At 39.1% G+C, this 21,777-nt stretch overlaps 1 protein-coding gene and 1 pseudogene across 2 annotated transcripts; both read right to left on the bottom strand.

Moving 5' to 3' along the window:
• Positions 1-3,632: 3,632 nt before the first annotated feature.
• Positions 3,633-8,372, bottom strand: LOC309699233 (major histocompatibility complex class I-related gene protein-like; annotated as a pseudogene). The gene is made up of 5 exons (XR_014280806.1): positions 8,216-8,372; positions 5,751-6,017; positions 5,344-5,606; positions 4,915-5,238; positions 3,633-4,689 (listed from the first exon to the last, which is right to left on the bottom strand). The product of XR_014280806.1 is annotated as a major histocompatibility complex class I-related gene protein-like (transcript).
• Positions 8,373-9,364: 992 nt separating this feature from the next.
• On the bottom strand, positions 9,365-16,162 carry LOC309699247 (major histocompatibility complex class I-related gene protein-like). The gene is made up of 5 exons (XM_082522198.1): positions 16,047-16,162; positions 10,942-11,245; positions 10,555-10,644; positions 10,307-10,324; positions 9,365-10,197 (listed from the first exon to the last, which is right to left on the bottom strand). The coding sequence occupies exons 1-5, from the start codon at positions 16,071-16,073 to the stop codon at positions 10,136-10,138; spliced, it is 501 nt and encodes a 166-aa protein (XP_082378324.1). The 5' UTR covers positions 16,074-16,162; the 3' UTR covers positions 9,365-10,135.
• Between the last annotated feature and the right edge of the window lie 5,615 nt (positions 16,163-21,777).

The following is a 21,777-nucleotide window of genomic DNA, read 5'->3' as shown; positions in this document are numbered from 1 at the left end:
AGTACCACTATGAAAGCATGAAACTCATAAATCTTACAACACAAAATTATTATTATTAAATTAGTAAAATTAGTATCTGCAATAAAGATTTTTTCATACATTGAATACATTCTACCACAGGCAAAGTTGCCTCCATTTTTATAGTTTTTATTAATATTTTGTAATAATCTATTCTGTTTTGGGAGTGTTTTTTATGTATCTGTATTATATTATACATACACATTAAAAGTGAATCTCTGTCCAAAAAATGCACTCAGTTTACTTTTTACTCACTATGAGCTTTATTCATTATTCTCCCCCAGTAATTAAGGTTAGGATATGTATTTTTTCTATTCCAATCCATTCTTCTTTTGCAGCATTTAAATAACCTTTATCAAATTTGATGGTTTTGTTACAGACTTTTCAAAAAAGTGTTTTGCTTTTCTTTCACAAATGTCGGGATTAAATTGTGTTAAAATGCACAAAACAGTGATGTCATGTTTTGTGGTGAGGACCCAGGCACAGAGAGACTTGATGAATTTAAGAATCTTATGATTTAATGAAAAAAAGAAGTCTAAATATCCAAAGTCAAGGGGAGTCACGTGAGCAGACCGTGTCTTGCAACCCATGAGGAAGTTTAAAAAAGGGATAAAACACTCAAGCAGGTCAAGCAAGTTTTTATGTTTGGTTGAGATCACTATTACTGACAAGCAGCCCAAATGAAAAAACTGAAATACATAAAAAAAAAACAACAAAAAAAAGAAAGATGTTTAGTTTGTGTGTATGTTTTTTTTTCTTAATTATATTTATCTCCTTTTAAGTGATTTATATCTTTGTTATAAACAAAGTTGAAAAAGAGCTTTGGATTCAGCCTAAAATACATAAAGCACAATTATAATTAAAAAGCCCTACTTCTTTTTTAAATTTTACTGTGTAAGCTCAATGATGAAACAGGCTGATGCTTTGGCACATCCAACTGTATTGCACTCTTCATTTTAAAGACAATAAAACAAGCGAGTCTTAATATTGTTTAAGCAGCATATGTGAATTCAGAATCAGGCGAAGTTCAGAATCCACTTAAAAATCACGTTTTTAACATATAAGGCTCCACATGGACAGACCAAGCTTAAATATCAACGCTTTGGTGAACTTATCATTGAAGCTTTGCCTTTCAGGTCCTCTAACTAGAGTCTCATAACTATCATTCATTTTAATTTTCAAACCAAAGGTGTGTCTGAGCCTCCCTCTGCCTATCAGGTCTATGTTTGTTTTAAACAATGGCTGACTGCTTATAGGTTAGTGTTCCCTCAGTCTTTTTTCCTTTCTTTTGGGCCATAGTTTACAACTGTTTACAGACTGTTTACATTACAGGTGTAGATGTTGGAATGAATGCCTGATTATGTGTCTGTTTATGTCTCTAGGTCTATGTTTGCACATGTATAGTTTTAATGTGTTCAAACTGTGAAACACTTTGTAACTCTGTGCTTTGAAAAATGCTATACAAATAAAGTTATTATTATTATCATTAATTATAATAATAATAATGATGATGGTGATAATAGTGATCATAATAATACATTTTTCCACTAGCACAAGTAGGACAGTGAAAATAAGAAATACCCCTTAATTCAGTGTTTCACCTTGATAGTTGTGAGTCATGCACACACTGAAAAAAGGCCATGTTGGATTTACTTGATTCAATAATGGACATTTGTTGCACACAAATGTTTTGCTTTGGCAGAAAATTAAACAACCGAGTTAAATCAACACAACTTTTTCATATTCAATAAACCTGTGCATTTTGTGTTTCTAAAACGCGATTGAAACATGTTCAGATGAAGTAAGTTGAGCTCTTGGAATGTTTTAATCCTTCACAATTTTGTCATTTTATTTCAACACTATTCAATAACTTTTACCCCAATACTATTGGTCACTTAAATACTACATGTTGTCTTCATATTACATAATGTTCAACAAAGTCTAGATCCTGGTTACCATAAAAGTTGAATGGATTTACAATGACTACCATCCTCCGGGTTGCAGGAGGGCTGGGAAATAACCCTGAAATGATAGGTTACGAGGCAGGGTACACCCTGGACACCTCACCAGTCTATCACATAGAAACAAACAACCATTTACACTTACATTTACGGGTAATTTAGAATCACCAGTTAACCCTAACTCTAATAACTGCATGACTTTTAACTGTGGGAGGAAACCAGAAAACCCAGAGAGAAAGCTGCAAACTAGCCAGAATGTGAATTTGAACCCAGGACCTTCTTACTGTGAAGCAACAGCACTAACCACCATGCCAACAATCTAGGAAACACAGGAAAGCTATGATTTCCTGTATTTGATGCAGAATTTTTTTGTTTTTGTCCTTGACAGGTTAATCCACAATAAATAGCAATAGCATGTGTTGTGATATTTTGATACCACGGTTAGCATTTACAGGATATTGTTTTATAGTGATATTATACAGGAAAACTGTTACTCAATAAGGCCCATTTACTAGTTGTTTTTCTCTTTCTCTGTAACCTAAGAATTAATGTGTAAGAATCACAGGATGGTACCTCAAGGTTGAAAACACCACAGAGATCACTTCCTTATTCCCATCCTCCCTTCTTTATCTCCTAGAAAGGAGCTTGTTAAAGGCCAGGTGGTTCGTTTCAGAATTCACTAATGAAAGAACTCTGTATTCTATGTCTAGGAGTGTATTTTGCTGGGATGATCATAAATTGTAGCTGAACTGATAAACTATACAAAGGATACTTCTTTGCTCACAAGGCAGGAAAACGTTCCCTTATTTGGTCTGTACCGGTTTGAACTGAGAATCTGTTGACACACGAACCTTTTTCCTCTTTATATACTGTTGTAAGATGAATAAACCTTTGAGTCAGTTTGGAATGACAACCTAGAACAGTCTCCGCGTCTTCTTGTTCTTCCAAACTGCTCCCGGTACTCCGGCCGGTACCGTGATTAACCATTGATCATGCATGAGAATATTTTAATTTTGTTTATGTTAAAGGATGAACTCTGCTTATCGCTGCCCATGTCTCGAAGGAAACCCGATCCTCACAGACGGAGCTTTCTTTCAGCATGCACGTGGTGTGTGTGTAGTTCTCTGCCTCTTATAACTCCACTGATTTTCCTGCAGTTTGAAATCTTGTGCGATCTTGTGAATTTCATGAGTTCAGCAACTAACCACTCTTACTAGATTGTATCAGGTCGTCTCAACAAGAACAAATTAAGTTTTTGAATTCCATGCAAATCCTACATGATTTAATTACGTTCATAGAAACATGAAATTATTGTGTTCAAATTACAAGTTAGACTTTTTTAATGTAACAACCACCCAATTTACTTTTTTTGGTATACCAAAAAAAGTAGAGGTGGCTGCTCGACTTGACTGAGATGGATGCCTTCCTGAAACCACGATCTAAAGAGCGCGAGTCTGAAACCCGTGCAGTGTCACGGGATTTAACATTGCTATATTATTGACTTACTTCACTTGAACATGATATGAACAATTTAATCTAGCCTCTCTGCATATCATGTAGTTTCTACACTATATAGTTACACTTAACTTTAAAGCATGAGGCAATTGTGTTAAATACACGCAAGATGCTTATGTAAATCCAAGAGCTGGCCAATCCCTTTTTTTCAGTGCAGACCATTAAGTCCAGTAAAACAAAGACATCCAGAGTGGAGTCTAGACTAGACAAGACACTTACTATGAATTTATAGAATAGGTTTGCTTTACATATCAATACATATAAAATATTTACTGATTCCTGAAGGTACTTAATGTTAAACAGTGCTGAAACAACAAGAGCTTCTGTAATTACTGAGTTTTTAAGGTGTATTTACAAATCTTTTGCGAGAAAGATATTTAGTAGAGCTGGAAAATCAATGCCAAGGTGCACTGAAGCTTTTCTTGCAGCACATAATAAACCAACACCTTACTGAGATACTGTGGGCATTTAATGTAGATTTTAAAGGGTTAAAATCCATCCTACCTTTTAAAGGAAACTATTTTTAATATGGTCTGCCTATTGTAATACATAATCAAATACATAACTGGATACATACTTAGAATACATTATCGTTTTTATGGACAGATTTTTTTCTTTTACCTGCAGTTACAGTTGGCTCTGTCAGTATCCAGCTGTTGTTAACACACTCAGTAGCTGCTTTTATTATGTTAACATTAATTACCAAATCAACAATTAAACATTGATGTGTGACTTAAAAATCTAAATCAAAATAAAAAAAATCTAATCATTTTCCTAACTGTTTACACAGTCCCCGTGTCCCCCTAGTGTTAAACAACACTTGCATTCAATTCAGTTCATTTTTATTTGTGTGGCACCAACATTTTCCCCAAGGTGCTTTATATTGCCTGGTAAAGACCCTACAATAATACAGAAAAACCCCAACAATCAGATGACCCCCTATGTTGTCTTTGGCAACAGTGGGAAGGAAAAACTGCCTTTAAACAGGAAAACACCTCCAATAGAACTTTCTGCTGTGACCAGGTTAGGGTGAGGGGAGGTAAACAAAGACAAAGAGATGTTGTGTAGGAGGGCAAGAAATGAATAATAAAAATGAATAATGCAGACACATAAATATATTACATCTGATGAACCCCGGAGAGTGCTGTGATTGTCTGTGTTCTCTGGATTCAGAGTTCTGACCTGGTGTCAGGAGCTGTAAGATCCAGAACATACTGTTAGTCCACTGATCTTGAACTGGATTCTGCCTATAAAAATAACTGGTCCAGTAAACGAAAACACATTATATTAGAAGTAAATAGTTTTCCTTTTTTTAAGGGTTTTTACACTTTGCTCTGAATTCATTTTAAGCAGCTGGTGATTGGACATCCACCTTGAAGGCAGTCACCTGTATGTTTTAACTGACTAACAGATTTCTCACCTTCATCATTTCTTAATTCAGTTTTCCTCCAGTTGGTTCTGATCATTGATTTATTCAGTCTGGTGATGGTGTCACTATCAGAGAGCTGAAACACACAGTCATATCTACACCAGTCTTCAGGTGTGACTGATGAAATGTTCAGGTCAACTCTCATCTGGAAAGTCCCATCATGATTGGATAGGATCTCTTTGTGGTCCACATACTCATGAAGCTCCTCTCCATCTTTCCTCCAGAACATCACGGCTCTGTCAGGATAGAAACCTGTAGCGTGGCAGCTGACTGGAGAGGAGGGAGTCTTCTGAAGGAGAGACACTGAAGGAGGAACTGGACAAAGATGTATTTTAAATAATGAAATTATTTAATTATAATTAAAATATATATTTTCAGATATATTTTCCTGTGGAAAATGAAAAAAGAATGTTAGTTTACCTTTTCTATGCAGAAAATGTTTTGCATAGTTCAAACAGGGCACATATTATTTAAAAAGTACTTCAGTAAAATATTTTTGGCCATGTTTCCATTCCACTTTTTTTTTGTGATTTCAGCCTCCACATTTGAAGTGATCCATGTCCCAGTCTCAAGATCAAATGCAATGAAGTCTTCTCCATTATATCCAAATAGATTAAAACCATTAATCTTTTCAGTCTCATCGTCCCATTCACAGCCTAAAATCTGCTGGATAAGGTGGGCACCTGAAGGAGAAACAAGGTTGAACTAAACCAGAATGAGATTCAGGTTCCCTCCTATTATAAGTGCTATTATATATTTCAAAGTTTTTCTCAACCTCTTCAATAAATGTACCAGATATTGTCAAGTAAATAATAAAAGTAACGTACCCTCAATTTCATTTGAGTGCTGTTTGAAAATTCTAGTTTCATCAATCAAGATTTGCTGATAATTCACACAGTTCTTAGTGTATGTTTCCCATTGCCGAGGATCATCTTTTATGAACTCTCTTACCCAGTCTTGTTGGGGTTCTAATGTTTTCATGTTTATGTTGTAGGAACCCATCATAACATCATCAATAGTTACCACTGCTAAATAATCAGGGGTATTCGGGAATTCAGAAGATATCATGACATAAAACTTCCAGGAGTGTTTTGCTGTAAGAGAAACAGGATTTGTTTTGTTTTTTTCACTAGTTGTCATGTCAGCAAGTGAGAATGAGTTTGGCTCTGTTTCTACTTGCAGAGTGGTAGGGGAGACCGGGGATAGTTGTAACGTGGGTCAGTTGTAACACTTCCAATTTCTCCAATCAGGGCTAAGTTTCAAATGATGTGACTCATCCTGTGCATGCCCAATTCAGTTCTGCTATCACATGTGAAAAATCAGCACATTTTGTCAAACACAGACAATTTAACATGAAAAAAAGTAATTTGTATGCCAAAAAGTAAGTTTTTCTACTTTATTTCAATTTCTAATAGCATTATCTGCTTTGCAGTTAAACTCATCAAACTTAAATTATGTTATTTGTATGTCTATGGGGATATATTCTGTGTAGGTCTTTAGTGCTAATGTTTTAGCCGTTGGCTGTAATGTTAGCTAGTTCATGGCTATAGGAGTCTGCAGAGGTGTGGACTCGAGTCACATGACTTTGACTCGAGTCAGACTCGAGTCATTAATTTTATGACTTTAGACTTGACTTGAAAAAATGTTCTAAGACTTGTGACTTGACTTGGACTTTTACACCAATGACTTGGGACTTGAATTGGACTTGAACCGGTTTACTTGAAAAGACTTGATATTTTACCCCAAATATAAAATTTAACATGCATATTATATAGAGATTGAAAATGTGACGTCATTCACGGGTAGAACCGCAAAGGATTCTGGGAACTCGTGGCAAGCGGTACTAGCGCACGCAGGCTTTCAATTGAAATCAGTTATACAGCGATAAAAAGAAACACAAAAATGTCAAGAAGCTGTTGTATTATTAACTGCAATAGCTGGTCGCATGACAGCCACGGGAAGCCGACGGGTAAAGAGATCGGTTGTTATCGGATTACGTCGCTGAAGAGAAATTGTTCAGCCATGTTTCCGAAGTAACAAAGAGGCGACGGATGGCCTGGATTGCAGCCATTCAAAGATCAAATATAACGTCCCAGAACCCTCCAGCTCACAGGTTAGTCTGCTCCAAGCATTTACACGAAGGTCAGTGTTTTTTAGTAGTTAATACGTCATTTTCATTACATAATTAGTGATATAGGTTACAAGCAAGTCTGGCGCTGAACAGAAATTGTCGCGCTATGCTCCTTTGTTTATTGTGTTTATTGTGCATAAATAGTGAATTGTCCTGACACAATATTGCGTTTCGCTTCTGTTATTATGGTACATTGACAAAAACATATACTTTTATTCACAGGATAAAACAGGTTTTTTGTATCACTAATTGCCCAGTACGATTACAGCATACAGTATTGTTGTCACTGCTACATTTCTGTGATGGGTACCAGAAATTATTTCCACTACTAATTAATTACCATTGAGCTCAAAGGTCCTATTAATAAACGGTTAAGGAATGTGTATTTATGACGACAATTTGTGAGACTGGTAAACTTATGATATGTACGATGGTCTTTCGTTCTACACGGTGCATTTCAAGGTCCTGCACCCATCCGTCGGTAAACTGTACCTGGGCTTGTTGCAGTGACCTGAAGGAAGACCAACCAAAATTAATGAAATATTCAGTTTCAGAAAATTTTATAATTTGTCTTTTTTGGGGGGTTGGAATATGTTCAAAAGCTAGATTTCTGCATTCTGTCACACACACAAATAGCTATATAAATGGATGTAAGTGCATTCATGTGTTGAATAAACAAAGATTACATGTTAATGTTTTGTTAGTACCCTTATTTCATTGTGTTACATTTCACCCCAGGATATGTTACAACTAACCCAGACTAGGGGGTTAATTGTAGCATTTCACTCTTCGTGTTTGAGACCATACCATGCAATGGGTAATTGTGCTGCAGAGAAAATAGCTGCACTATTTAATAGCAGAGACATGTAAATACTTTGCATTACATTTTGAATCCACTACCTTAAAAGAGCTCCAATTTACAGACAGAAATGTCAAAAATGTTACAACTATCCCCGGTCTCCCCTATTTAACTAGTCTGTATTTAGTTGTTGTTTACTCAGTTGATTAGGTAGACCTAGCTGCTGACACAACTTTATCACACACTTTTGCTCCATGTTTTTCTCTTTAGGCTAATTTTAATTTCAAATTTAGTTGATAACAATAGTCTCGTTGAGCAAATTAGAAATTAAAATATATCTTGATTGTTGATCATGATCTTACCTGAAGATGCAGCATGACATAGGAAAAGGAGTATCGTTAGCTCCTTCATCATGTTTAGACAGCTGGATTCACACTGAACAACTGAGAGAAGTGTGAGATGGTTTTACAGGTTTGTTCAGTCTAATAATGTTTCCTGGTTTACTGGAGTTTTTTGAATGGCTCAACGTCAACTGACACCCTGCAGAATAACATGGACTTTGCTCCAACGAATACTCTTTCAGTTTAACTGGTTCAGTAATGAAATGAAATAGACTTCTTTGTTATGTTCAAAACTTTTTTTTTACATTTTTACTTTGATTCATTTGTTGCTGCTTGTCTTGTGCAAAGTTTAAAATAAAGTAAATCATGCAAAACATAAACTGAGACTTTAAAGATGTGCACCATAGCCATGACTGAGCCAACAAATATGTTGGTTTTCACAAGTAACTTCTATATAAAGCTACATATAGGTACACAAATATTGTGGGTTTATTTTGGCTATCGTATATTGTTCTGTGTGTTTTGAGATATTCGCCTCTGCTTTTCTGCTGCTAAACTCCACAGCATACCCGGTTATGTTAAAGGCTGAGCATTTTCGAAAAAGCAAAATTTAAAAAAGTTAAAAAAAGTAAAACTTTTTTATTTTTTTAATGTTAACATTTTCAGCTACAAAGGAGTTTACCAGACAGTTACTATAGTTTATTATGCACTTTGAATTATTAAGAATTGTGGTGGAGCCTCAGTGGGTTTCCAGTAGTGTACTAAGATAAAGATGTGTACAAGAAAACCTCCTTTTAAACGTCTTTTAATCTCTAGCTGTCATCTGTAGCCGTTTCCATTGTTTAAAAAAAATTACTAAACCTGTTTCATCAGTTCCTGCTTCTATGCTCCACATGAATAACAAGAAAATGTTTCCACTTTCCTTGTTATTAACCCAGGTGTTGGCTTATTTGCATTTTCAAATTAGCATCTGACTTCCTTGTAAGTTTCTTAAAGATCTGCAGAGTAAACAGGAAGCACTCCGAGAGCCCAAAACTCTGCCAAGGTGGATGCAAAACACCAAACACCAAAAAACATAATCTCCTTGGCACAGTTCAAAAGTTCCATGTGTAATGGAAATGTGATTTTAACACACGAGATAATAAAACAATTCATCCAGACAGCTTGCAAAGTAAGAAAACTGAAACTCCTAGAATTTTTTTTTTATTTTTTTACAGAAAATTGTATCAAGGTGCACAGACCGTATAAACAGTTTTCACAGTAAGGTGCATAATTACAATGAATTACAATTAAACTATGTAACAATAGGTATAAGGTATAATTTGCAAGCTCCTTTGACTACGATGACCTGGATGACTGAGAACCTTCACAGACAATAGGTATAATGTAATTTTTCACATAGAAACCAACTTTAAATATAATATCTTTATTGATTATGTATTTTTTAGTAAATAAACATTTATTTCCAAGAGGAAAAAATGAAAGTAATGAAGTAAACAAAAAAAATTGTACTTATTTCTACAATGTTATCTTAATAGTCCCATAACTGAATTAAGAAGGTCTTTCATGCAGCCTTAGTGAGTTTGTGACAGCTTCAAAAATTCTTTATTCAATAAAAGCAAAAACAAACGAACTTGATTGTAAATAATAGACAGTAAATAAACACTGATGTGTCCAAACTGTGCAATCAATAGTGACTCAAGCACACACACAAATGTACATATCTGTTTATTTATTTGCACTGTATTTTCTGTTTTTATTAGAATTTTATTTTCAACTTTTGTATTTCTGTGAATAGTTAGATTGCTTTCTTTGCTTTCCATGCTTTTCTTTGCACTGAATGGGACAGCATGTAATTGCATTGTGCTTTTGACATAATGACAATGAAGGAGTCTGATTCTAAACTCTTGATGTCACTGTATGTCCGGGAGCTGTGTTTGCTTATGTGGTCTCTGGATTCAGTCTCTCAGAGAGGTCAGAGATGTTGACAGGTGCTGTAAGATCTAAAACACATTTTAAGTCCACTGATCATTGATTGGATTTTATTTATAAAAAAGAAATAGCAATTGCAATATAAATAAAATGTTTCTTTTCCCTACATGTTATACTTACACAAGTTGGTGCTTTTGCCTAAAACAAAATGGAAAAACAGATAATTTCAGTTCTTACATTTTTAAATATAAAAGTCTTCCTTTCTATACTAAACCATGATCTATGTAGCAAACCAAATCTTGATTCTTAAAGAGAGAATACAGAGATAATAACTGTGTGTGGTGCTGCTGCTGTGTTGTTTTTTTTTATTATTATCTTCAGTTTTGCACAGTGGTAAAGAACACCAGCTCAACTCTTTAACTGCTTACCTTTCTTTCTTTTGTAACCAGCAAATCCAATAACAACAGTGACGATGGCAACAAGAACAACCATGGCAGTGATGATAGGAACGGATCTGTCTAAAATACAAATAAACCAACAATCATCTGCAGTTTATAAGAAAACATTCTCCTTTAAACCAAAAGCTGGTGTGAGGTAATAAATATAAAGTGGGATAGACCAGGGATTGGTTGTCACAATTCTTACTTTCGCATGAATTGCTGATCATTGAAAAATCTTTCAATATCCATTCCTTATCACATCTAGGAATAAAGTGTTGGCTCAAAATGGGTATCAAGGAACAAGCAATGTGACAATCAACCCTGTTATTACAACTGAAATGAAGCACAACCATCTGACAGTACTGTTTTTCTCACCTTCATTATTTCCAGTTTCACCTTTGTCCCAGTTGGTTCTGGTGATTGATTGATTCAGTCTCGTGACAACATTGTCCTCAAAACCAGAGAGCTGAAACACACAGTCATACCTTCTCCAGTCTTCAGGTCCGATTGATGAAATATCCAGGTCAACACTCATCTGGAAGGTCCCATCATGGTTAGGCAGTATCTCTTTGTGGTCCACATCCTCATGTATCTCCTCTCCATCTTTCCTCCAGAACATCACGGCTCTGTCAGGATAGAAACCTGTAGCATGGCAGCTGACTGGAGAGGAGGGAGTCTTCTGTAGAGAGAACTGGAGAGACATTCTATGTTACAGCAACAGTTTTAGTGTCACATCCCATTGTTTGAGCTACTTGTAACTCTTAGGCCTTGGATACTGGGCACCAGTTAGACTTTCATGTAATGACAGAAATGTTGTGGAGGAAAATGATAGTAACATGATATGTAAATATATGTAAAACCTTAGAAATGATAATGATTATGTGGCAATGTTAAACATGTCTATTTGATGTTATAATGACAGTAATCAGACATCAAAGTATTTTCTGTAATTATCTCAACATGCACAAATGAAGCAACATTTTGACAATACTTTACATATTTTATTCATTAAAACATGTAAAGTATTATAAGTATATATATATATATATATATATATATATATATATATATATATATGTACAAGATCTCATCCCGTGGGGTCACAATGATCATGACAACGGTGAGCAAAGATCCCAGAACCACACGGGGGGACCTGGTGAATGACCTGCAGAGAGCTGGGACCAAAGTAACAAAGGTCACCATCAGTAACACACTACGACGGCAGGGAATCTAATCCCGCAGTGCCAGACGTGTTCCGCTGCTGAAGCCAGTGCATGTCCAGGCCCGTCTGAAGTTTGCCAGAGAGCACATGGATGATACAGCAGAGGATTGGGAGAATGTCATGTGGTCAGATGAAACCAAAGTAGAACTTTTTGGTATAAACGCAACTCGTCGTGTTTGGAGGAAGAAGAATACTGAGTTGCATCCCAAGAACACCATACCTACTGTGAAGCATGGGGGTGGAAACATCATGCTATGGGGCTGTTTTTCTGCCAAGGGGACAGGACGACTGATCCGTGTTAAGGACAGAATGAATGGGGCCATGTATCGTGAGATTCTGAGCCAAAACCTCCTTCCATCAGTGAGAACTTTGAAGATGAAACGAGGCTGGGTCTTCCAACATGACAATGATCCAAAACACACCGCCCGGGCAACAAAGGAGTGGCTCCGTAAGAAGCATTTGAAAGTCCTGGAGTGGCCTAGCCAGTCTCCAGACCTCAACCCCATAGAAAATCTGTGGCGGGAGTTGAAAGTCCGTGTTGCTCGGCGACAGCCCCAAAACATCACTGCTCTCGAGAAGATCTGCATGGAGGAATGGGCCAAAATACCAGCTACTGTGTGTGCAAACCTGGTAAAGACCTATAGTAAACGTTTGACCTCTGTTATTGCCAACAAAGGTTATGTTACAAAGTATTGAGTTGTATTTTTGTTATTGACCAAATACTTATTTTCCACCCTGATTTACGAATAAATTCTTTACAAATCCTACCATGTGGATTCATGGATTTTTTTTTTTCACATTCTGTCTCTCACAGTTGAAGTGTACCTCTGGTGCAAATTACTGACCTCTGTCATCATTTTAGGTGGGGGAACTTGCACAATCGGTGGCTGACTAAATACTTTTTTGCCCCACTGTATATAAAAAAACACCCAGCACGCCCCTGCGGGCGGTTTATCCTTCAAGCTCGGGTCCTCTACCAGAGGCCTGGGAGCTTGAGGGTCCTGCGCAGTATCTTAGCTGTTCCCAGGACTGCGCTCTTCTGGACAGAGATCTCCGATGTTTTTCCCGGGATCTGCTGGAGCCACTCGCCTAGCTTGGGAGTCACCGCACCTAGTGCTCCGATTACCACGGGGACCACCGTTACCTTCACCCTCCACATCCTCTCGAGCTCTTCTCTGAGCCCTTGGTATTTCTCCAGCTTCTCGTGTTCCTTCTTCCTGATATTGCTGTCATTGGGAACCGCTACATCGATCACTACGGCCGTCTTCTTCTGTTTGTCTACCACCACTATGTCCGGTTGGTTAGCCACCACCATTTTGTCCGTCTGTATCTGGAAGTCCCACAGGATCTTAGCTCGGTCATTCTCCACCACCCTTGGGGGCATCTCCCATTTTGACCTCGGGACTTCTAGGTTATACTCGGCACAGATGTTCCTGTACACTATGCCGGCCACTTGGTTATGGCGTTCCATGTATGCCTTGCCTGCTAGCATCTTGCACCCTGCTGTTATGTGCTGGATAGTCTCTGGGGCATCTTTACACAGCCTGCACCTGGGGTCTTGCCTGGTGTGATAGACCCCAGCCTCTATGGATCTTGTACTCAGAGCTTGTTCTTGTGCTGCCATGATTAGTGCCTCTGTGCTGTCTTTCAGTCCAGCTTTGTCCAGCCACTGGTAGGATTTCTGGATATCAGCCACCTCCTCTATCTGCCGGTGGTACATACCGTGCAGGGGCCTGTCCTTCCATGATGGTTCCTCGTCTCCCTCCTCTTTCTTGGGTTTCTGCTGCCTGAGGTATTCACTGAGCACTCGGTCAGTTGGGGCCATCTTCCCAATGTATTCTTGGATGTTCCTTGTCTCATCCTGGACTGTGGTGCTGACACTCACCAGTCCCCGGCCCCCTTCCTTCCGCTTAGCGTACAGCCTCAGGGTGCTGGACTTGGGGTGAAACCCTCCATGCATGGTCAGGAGCTTTCTTGTCTTTATGTCAGTGGCTTCTATCTCCTCCTTTGGCCAGCTTATTACCCCAGCAGGGTACCTGATCACGGGCAGGGCGTATGTGTTGATGGCCCGGATCTTGTTCTTACCATTCAGCTGACTCCTCAGGACTTGCCTGACCCTCTGCAGGTACTTGGTGGTTGCAGCCTTTCTAGCGGCCTCTTCATGGTTCCCATTTGCCTGCGGGATCCCCAGGTACTTGTAACTGTCCTCTATGTCTGCAATGTTGCCTTCTGGTAGTTCAATCCCCTCAGTTCTGACTACCTTCCCTCTATCCGTAGTTGGTATCCGTAGCCAGTCTTGTTAATGATCTCACTGAGGGGGTTCAGGCCTATGCAGAACAGCAGTGGGGACAGAGCATCTCCTTGGTAGATCCCGCACTTGATGGTAACTTGTGCTATGGGCTTGGAGTTGGCCTCTAGTGTTGTACGCCACATCCCCATTGAGTTCCTGATGAAGGCTCTTAGGGTCCCATTGATCTTGTACAATTCTAGGCATTCCAGTATCCAGCTGTGGGGCATTGAGTCATAGGCCTTCTTGTAATCAATCCAGGCAGTGCACAGGTTGGTCAGTCTGGTCTTGCAGTCTCGGCTGATTGTTCTGTCTACCAGTAGCTGGTGTTTTGCACCTCTGGTATTCTTGCCAATTCCTTTCTGTGTCCCGCTCATGTATTGACCCATGTGCCTGTTCATCTTAGCCGATATGATGCCTGACAGGAGCTTCCATGTAGTACTGAGGCAGGTTATTGGTCGGTAGTTGGAGGGGACCGGTCCCTTCTTGGGGTCCTTGGGGATCAGGACCGTCCGGCCTTCAGTTAGCCATTCCGGGTGTCTTTCGTTAACTAGCAGCTGGTTCATTTGTGCTGCCAGACGCTCGTGGAGTGCAGTCAGCTTCTTCAGCCAGTAGGCGTGAACCATGTCGGGCCCTGGTGCTGTCCAACTCTTCATACTGGAGACCCTTTCTTGGATATCTGCCACTGTGATGGTTACTGGACCCTGTTCAGGGAGGTCGCTGTGGTCTGCCCTCAGATCCTCTAGCCACTGAGCATTGCCGTTATGGGTTGCATCCTTCTCCCATATGCTCTTCCAGTATTGCTCCGTCTCCAGCCTTGGTGGTGCTGTTCTCTTATTGTTCCCTTGCCACTGAGAGTACACCTTTGCTGGTTCTGTGGAGAACAGCTGGTTTATTCTCCTGCCTTCTATCTCTCTGGTGTACCTCCTCAAGCGGCTGGCCAAGGCTGTGAGTCTTTGCTTGGCAGTTTCCAAGGCCTCAGGTATGGACAGCTTGCTGTATTTCTTAGGCACCTTATTCGTCGCACCTTTCTGCAACTCCGTTAGTTGGCTAACCTCTCTCCGTGCTACTTTGATCTTGCCCTCTAGCCTCCTTCTCCATGGAGGGTACTGCCCCTTGTGGCTGTTCAACTTGTAGCCAAGCATCTCACTGATCACTGCTGCCGTATTGTAGATCAGCTTGTTAGTGTCGGTAATCGTGGTTGTAGGTATTGCCCGTAGTGCTGCATTAACATCATCTAGCAGACCTTCTGAGGGTACTTCACGTAATCTTGGTAACCGGCTACGGGGGATCCAGGTTTCAAGCTTGGCCATGATCCTATTTTTCAGGTCAGTTCCTCTCGCACTCAACGATCCTTCTCCTATTACACTTGGGGCTATGTACCCAATCTCGGGTGGGGGTGATGATATCTCCCCCCTGACCTGGCGTCCTGACTCCTCCTTGCCGTAGCATTTGTGTTGTACCTCGTCAATCTCTAGCTGTGAGAGCAGTCCCTTCTTTCGAATGTTGGAACACTGAGCTACTAGTTGTTTCGCCGTCATTGTGGATGTTGGGTATCGAAGAATCCATAGGTCCCTCATCCTATTCATGTAGCCCCTTCCGCCGGGGTTACTTGCGTAGTAGCATTCCAACAACGCCCTGTTTTCGTCCCTTGCCCACCGATGCCTTCTTGTTCCAGTAGCCCACTTTTCGTCAGGGTGCCCTGGTTCCTCAACACCTGACGCGGACCTTGTTGATCTGGGCGACGTCCGAGCCGGCATGCCTTCATATTTATCTGTCTCGCTCATGTCTGCGGTAGGCTTGCTTAGCATAGGGGGTCTAGCCTTAGGACCCTTACTGGATACAGACGCCCCAGGCAGGAATCGAACTTGCGATCCTCTGTTCCAAAGGCGTGTAGTTTAACCACTACGCTATCCATATATATATATATATACATATGTGTGTGTGTGTGTGTGTGTAATGTGACTGTACCTTTTCTATGCACAAAACTTTCAGCATAATTCATATACATGCTGGACCATGCCGGGAAAGTAGTTGCGAATACGTTCTTCCAAAACCCCTTATTGGTGTGTGCGTTCCATATTTGTTTTGTGATTTCAGCCTGTGGGTTTGAAGAGATCCATGTCTCTGTTTCGATGTCCAGTGCAATGAAGTCTTCTCCATTATAACCAAACTGTTTAATCCCAGTGACCTTTTCAGTCTCATCTTCCAACTCATAACCAGTCAACTCCTGGATTATGTGAACACCTGAGAAAGAGAGACTGAACTATTATTCAGGGTCCAACACAATTTAAAGTAACTGATATTACACTTATAGTACATATTTTCATAACAGTAACTTATCATAGCCTAATGATCATCTCCCAATACCAATTTCCAGACTATGTAGCAATCATCGCACTGTCACAAATGTGACAAGACTGCAAATAGTCAAGTAAATTGGACTCCACAGCCATGCTAGCAGTTGCACCCTGTTGTTACGCTAATATCAAGATGCTCATGTTAACATGTTTATGATTAGCTGACAATGCTCACAACATCACCTGAAAAATTGTTTTATTTGGTTTTATACGCTATTGTTATCAGCTATATTTAACACTACAATACAGTATGGAAATTTAAGCAGTTTTGTACATTTTAAAAAATTTGAACAGAAGAATGTTTCTTTTCTTTTTTCAGGTCATAGGTATGCTTCCTCACTGCTCTTTGCATGTGGCACAGTACGACTAAAAGTGCGAGTGATATAAAACATTTTGCAACTTTGCCCTTTAGGATTGCAATGCAAGTTGACGTGTGAACACATGGTACTGTTGTTTTAGTGGTTTTATTCTCTTTGCACTAGTCATCCTTAGAATTGTTCTATCTAAAAAAAAATCAAACAAAAAAAGGAATACAAGTGAACGTACCACAGAAACATGTAATTATTAACAGGGCCGTGCAGAGAGGTTTAAAGGGGCGGGTGCTCAAAGTTAAAAAGGGGCACATTGAACCAGGCTGAATAACAACAACACACATTCATCAAGAATCTAATATGGGAAGGGCAGGGCTGTGTTGATCTGAGACTGTAGACATTAAAAAGTCCATAGGAGAGATGGTAGCTGATTAAACAAGTATCATGAGATAATAACAAAATGCAAAGATTGGTGACAGCGCTTGGAACCATAAGGCAACAAAAAACTGTGAGAAATAAATTAGGCTCTGCCTGTTAATCACTCTTTGCTTCTCTTCTTCCTTCCATCCCATCATTTCATATATCACTCTCCACTTGCTGTCTATCTGAGAACAAGGCACAACTTGCTATTGCAATAAACTATAATCTAATTATCCACACCTAACAACTCCAGCACTTAATCTATAATAAAATGATGACAGAAAAATGTTATAGCCCTGCCTTTAGTAGCCTCACACAGCTCCTACTGTTTCCTCCTCATGTCCTTACCAGCCATGTCTGGACAATGTTATATCATGAGTAATATTTGTTTTAAAAATCCATCTAAATAAAACACACACATGCACACACAGTGACATTTCAGACCTTCTTCAGAATACTGTATATACTATGGGCATCACGGTGCTGATCCAGAATCCTTACATTATTATTTATTACTAGAGCTACAATAATAAAGCAAAGAGGAGGGGGAAGTAATAAATATGAAATAATGTATTTATGATGATTCCATTTGTTTCACTATCCACTCTGTGCAGGGGCAAAGCTTATTACATCTTTAAACTGTAGAGATACAATCATTTTACTGCTGTAAAATCCAACTTTTGTCTTATTTAAAATATAAATCTAATATAATCTGCTTCTTAATGTATGTTCTTTAAAATACAGCTTGTGTTTTTTAATATATTATAATTATTATTATGTGGACATGCATATTAGATCGTTTTTTAGTGAAATATAATCCCTCCAGAAAGGCAGGAAAAGCCCGGAAACTTACTTTAAAACTAAATATGTTTCTAAATACTTTAAAACTAAATATGTTCCCTAAAACGGTGACAGAGCTACAGATCCATGACAGCCTTACACAGGTAGCCAGCAGCTGTGACCAGCACTACTTGTGCAGTTAATAAAAGGACAGGTAATGTTTGTCGCGCTGTTGCACACACAGCACGCTCGTTTGTTTCAGTTCGTCAGTTGCCACAAGACAGCTTACCAACGTGTACGTAATAAGCCAATACTCCTGTGTGCTACACACTACAGTGTACGCTGTACACCTACTTACTGGTTTTGTCGCATCAGTCTGTGTCTCTGAGTTAACTTGTGTTTCTCTTACAGCTCCGAACCGCTAAAAATGCGCGTGCTCTTTGTGAGCTCGTTCCCGGCTCGTAACCAGCTCGTTCTGCCGTCAAGGGCGATCATTGGTTAAATGTGATCATGTGACTGATGCAAGCCAGATCCTTTTATTTAGCAAAACTGTGATTAATAGTTAAATATTATTGTTGAGGGGCACAGACAGGACTCCGCACGCACACACACATTAAAAAAAATAATATATATTTTTTTAAAAAGTTGCCTCAACAAAAGGGCACTTTGGGCACCCATCAGGAAAGGGGCGGGTGCTCAAGTCCCTCGGAGTATCTGATGCATGTTCAACTTGGACTGATTCCCTACAGCTCCTTGTTTTAACAAACACTACTTCAGTTTGACTGCTGTATAGAGTTATTTTGGGTTGTGTATTCAATAGGGACCTTTTCACAATTCAAGTGTATGCTCAGGGTATTTTTCTATGAAGATGTTTATCTTTGCTTGTCTGCAGTTAAAAGCCAAAGCAGATCATTCATCTATCCAAGAATTCTCTCCCGCATACCCAATCCAAATCACATCATTTACACAGAATGTGAAACACTAGACTTACTCAACTTGACACCTGCAGAAGTTTTACTAATAATAAAAAGTAGAATACTTTTAATTAAGAAACCCCATGATAAACCGTGAAATACAAATTGGTATTGTGGAGCAGGGAAATTATTTTACTGCTATTGTTAAATAATCATCATCATTACCATTGCATTAATAATAGAATCTGCAGCATTGATATTGTATTCAGAGGTTTAAACAGTGTGTGTCTTTTAGAAAGAATAAGTTGCAGGCTGACAGGAAGTTGCAGAGAGTTTGCAGAAGGGAAAGCAGAAGTGAAAGCAGAGTCTAAGTTATTCTGAGCAGGTTAGACGAGGCTATTTGAATTACTAGGTTATTCAAATTGTCTGTTATACTTTTATATTCTTTTACTAAGCCCTTAGTAGAGGTTCTTGATTAAAACATTTATTCAACATAGTACATAGTAGTTTCAGTTAGGTTATTACACATAAGGATGAGCCTCTGGTCTGGTAAAAGGTCAGAAGTGCAACGGGTGAGATGAGAGGGCATGTAAGGTCAACATATACATACACACACATTAGTAGACTCATTTATAGGTGAGAAGTTGGTCATGTTTGTCTCTGGAAAGAGGAACAGCGTCTGGCAGGATGTGGGGCTCGTGTTCCAGACGAGACAAAGACAACGTTCTTTTAAACTGTGTTAAAAGTCATTGTGGTTTTGATTTGACGTATGTATGTATTCTGTCTGTGACGTATGAAGGGGCGTCATTAATTCAAACCCTGATGCTATAAAAATCTGTGTATGCTTTGATTAAGTTGAAGATTAATTCCTGTCTGCGTACAGATTATTCTTCCCACGCGTGTATTCATTAAAATCAATTGTTTGACCAAGATCTTCTGGACCAGGTTGTTTGTACTCTCCTTCCTCAATTATGTGAACCTTAACATTTGGGGGCTTTGTCCGGTGGTTGAGGAGGGAGAGAATTGGAGGTGTAGATGGAGAAATTCGGTGGTCTGAGGTGGTCGGACGGGCAGACATGAGTGCCAGTGGTCGAAGTGAGTGGGCAGAAGCCGGCTTATCCAAAGGTAAGGCACTACCTGTTGAATTATTTCCAAAGTGTGCCAAATTGGACATGATAAAATTTAAGTCTACTCACTGAAATTACTGGTGGGTGTCTGTTTTGATTTTGATGAAAAAATCTCATGAGTTGAAGCAGTTAGAGTATGCTAAGAAGAAGTTAAAGCAGTTAGAGTCTGCTAAGAAAAGTTTAAATACTGGGTTGAAGTCCCAAAGAAATTGAGTTAGAGTCTCAAGTAGTTTGGTAGGGAATTTGGTCATTTTGTGGGTTAAAGTCCCGGTTGGTCATTAGGTCAGACCTTTGTTGGTCATTTTGTGGGTTGGAGTCCCCATTGTCCATCAGGGTAGATCTGCCTCAGTCATACACTTGTTTTGGGTGTTGATTGTTGTTTCAAAGTATTATAAATTATTCTAGAACGGCAGTTAGAGTCTGCTAGGAAGCGCAGAGCCCGGAGGTTACGCTCCCTCCTTGTCGTGGACGCGCGACATTGACCTCTCGGCGAAGAGGGTTAGTTCAGTTTGGCTTGACTGTGGGGTACAGGGAATCCTGGAATTAAGCTAGGAGTTAGAGTCTCCTTACCGTTTGGAACGGTAGTCTGTGCTTTTTTGGCCAGCAGAAGTTGGACTTCGGGCATGTAATTTTAACTTAAAACTTTGGGGTAAGCCTTGGCTGTGAAACGCCAAAAATAGAGCTTCAGGCAAAGTTTGGGTTGGTTGACGCTTTTAAATTAACTTAGGGATGTTAGAGATTAGACCAGAAACAGTTAGAGTCTGATACTGGTGAATTGGTCGTAAAAAACTGAGAGTTTATCCGCTGGGCGGTTATTTTAAATTTGTCGAAATTGTTTAGGCGCTAAAGCTGACAGATCTGACAGTGGTTGTAAATATAAGACGTCTTTGTAATATAAAATAAGAGAGTTTGGTGTGAGAGGAGGCTGTGTGTCGAGTCAGCAATGCACTGACTGCTTGCTGCTATTTTTAGACGGTGTGTGTGTGTGAGTGTGAAAATGCAAATGAGTAAGCAGTGAACTGTTTAAGGCACAGTTGGTTTTACAAATACTGCTGCAAACATTGTTGAGTGTGTTTAAAATGCCATTTATGTTCATTAGAGGGTTATAAATAAAGTTTTGAGTTGCCGTAGTGGATGTATAGTAATTGACTGAGTTTGAATGTAGATATATAAATATAGTGAGTGCACTGTATATATTTAAGATTAACATATTACTTTCAGTAGTAACTTCTCTCCAGCAATAGTTGCTGGTGTGTTTTATTTTTTCAATTTCTTGTGTGTGCAGTGAGAATTAATAGAGGTTTCAATTGTTTTTTGTTTTTTACTTGCTCCTTCTGATTATGAAAGGCATGTCTAAAATACTCTGAATGAATTCAGAATGAACTCTTTTGAGTACAGTGGGGCAAAAAAGTATTTAGTCAGCCACCGATTGTGCAAGTTCCCCCACCTAAAATGATGACAGAGGTCAGTAATTTGCACCAGAGGTACACTTCAACTGTGAGAGACAGAATGTGAAAAAAAAAAATCCATGAATCCACATGGTAGGATTTGTAAAGAATTTATTCGTAAATCAGGGTGGAAAATAAGTATTTGGTCAATAACAAAAATACAACTCAATACTTTGTAACATAACCTTTGTTGGCAATAACAAAGGTCAAACATTTACTATAGGTCTTTACCAGGTTTGCACACACAGTAGCTGGTATTTTGGCCCATTCCTCCATGCAGATCTTCTCGAGAGCAGTGATGTTTTGGGGCTGTCGCCGAGCAACACGGACTTTCAACTCCCG

This window comes from Aulonocara stuartgranti, assembly GCF_965226115.1.
Source record: "Aulonocara stuartgranti genome assembly, chromosome: 22".
Lineage (NCBI taxonomy): Eukaryota > Metazoa > Chordata > Actinopteri > Cichliformes > Cichlidae > Aulonocara > Aulonocara stuartgranti.
This window is presented reverse-complemented; position numbering and strand designations above follow the sequence as displayed.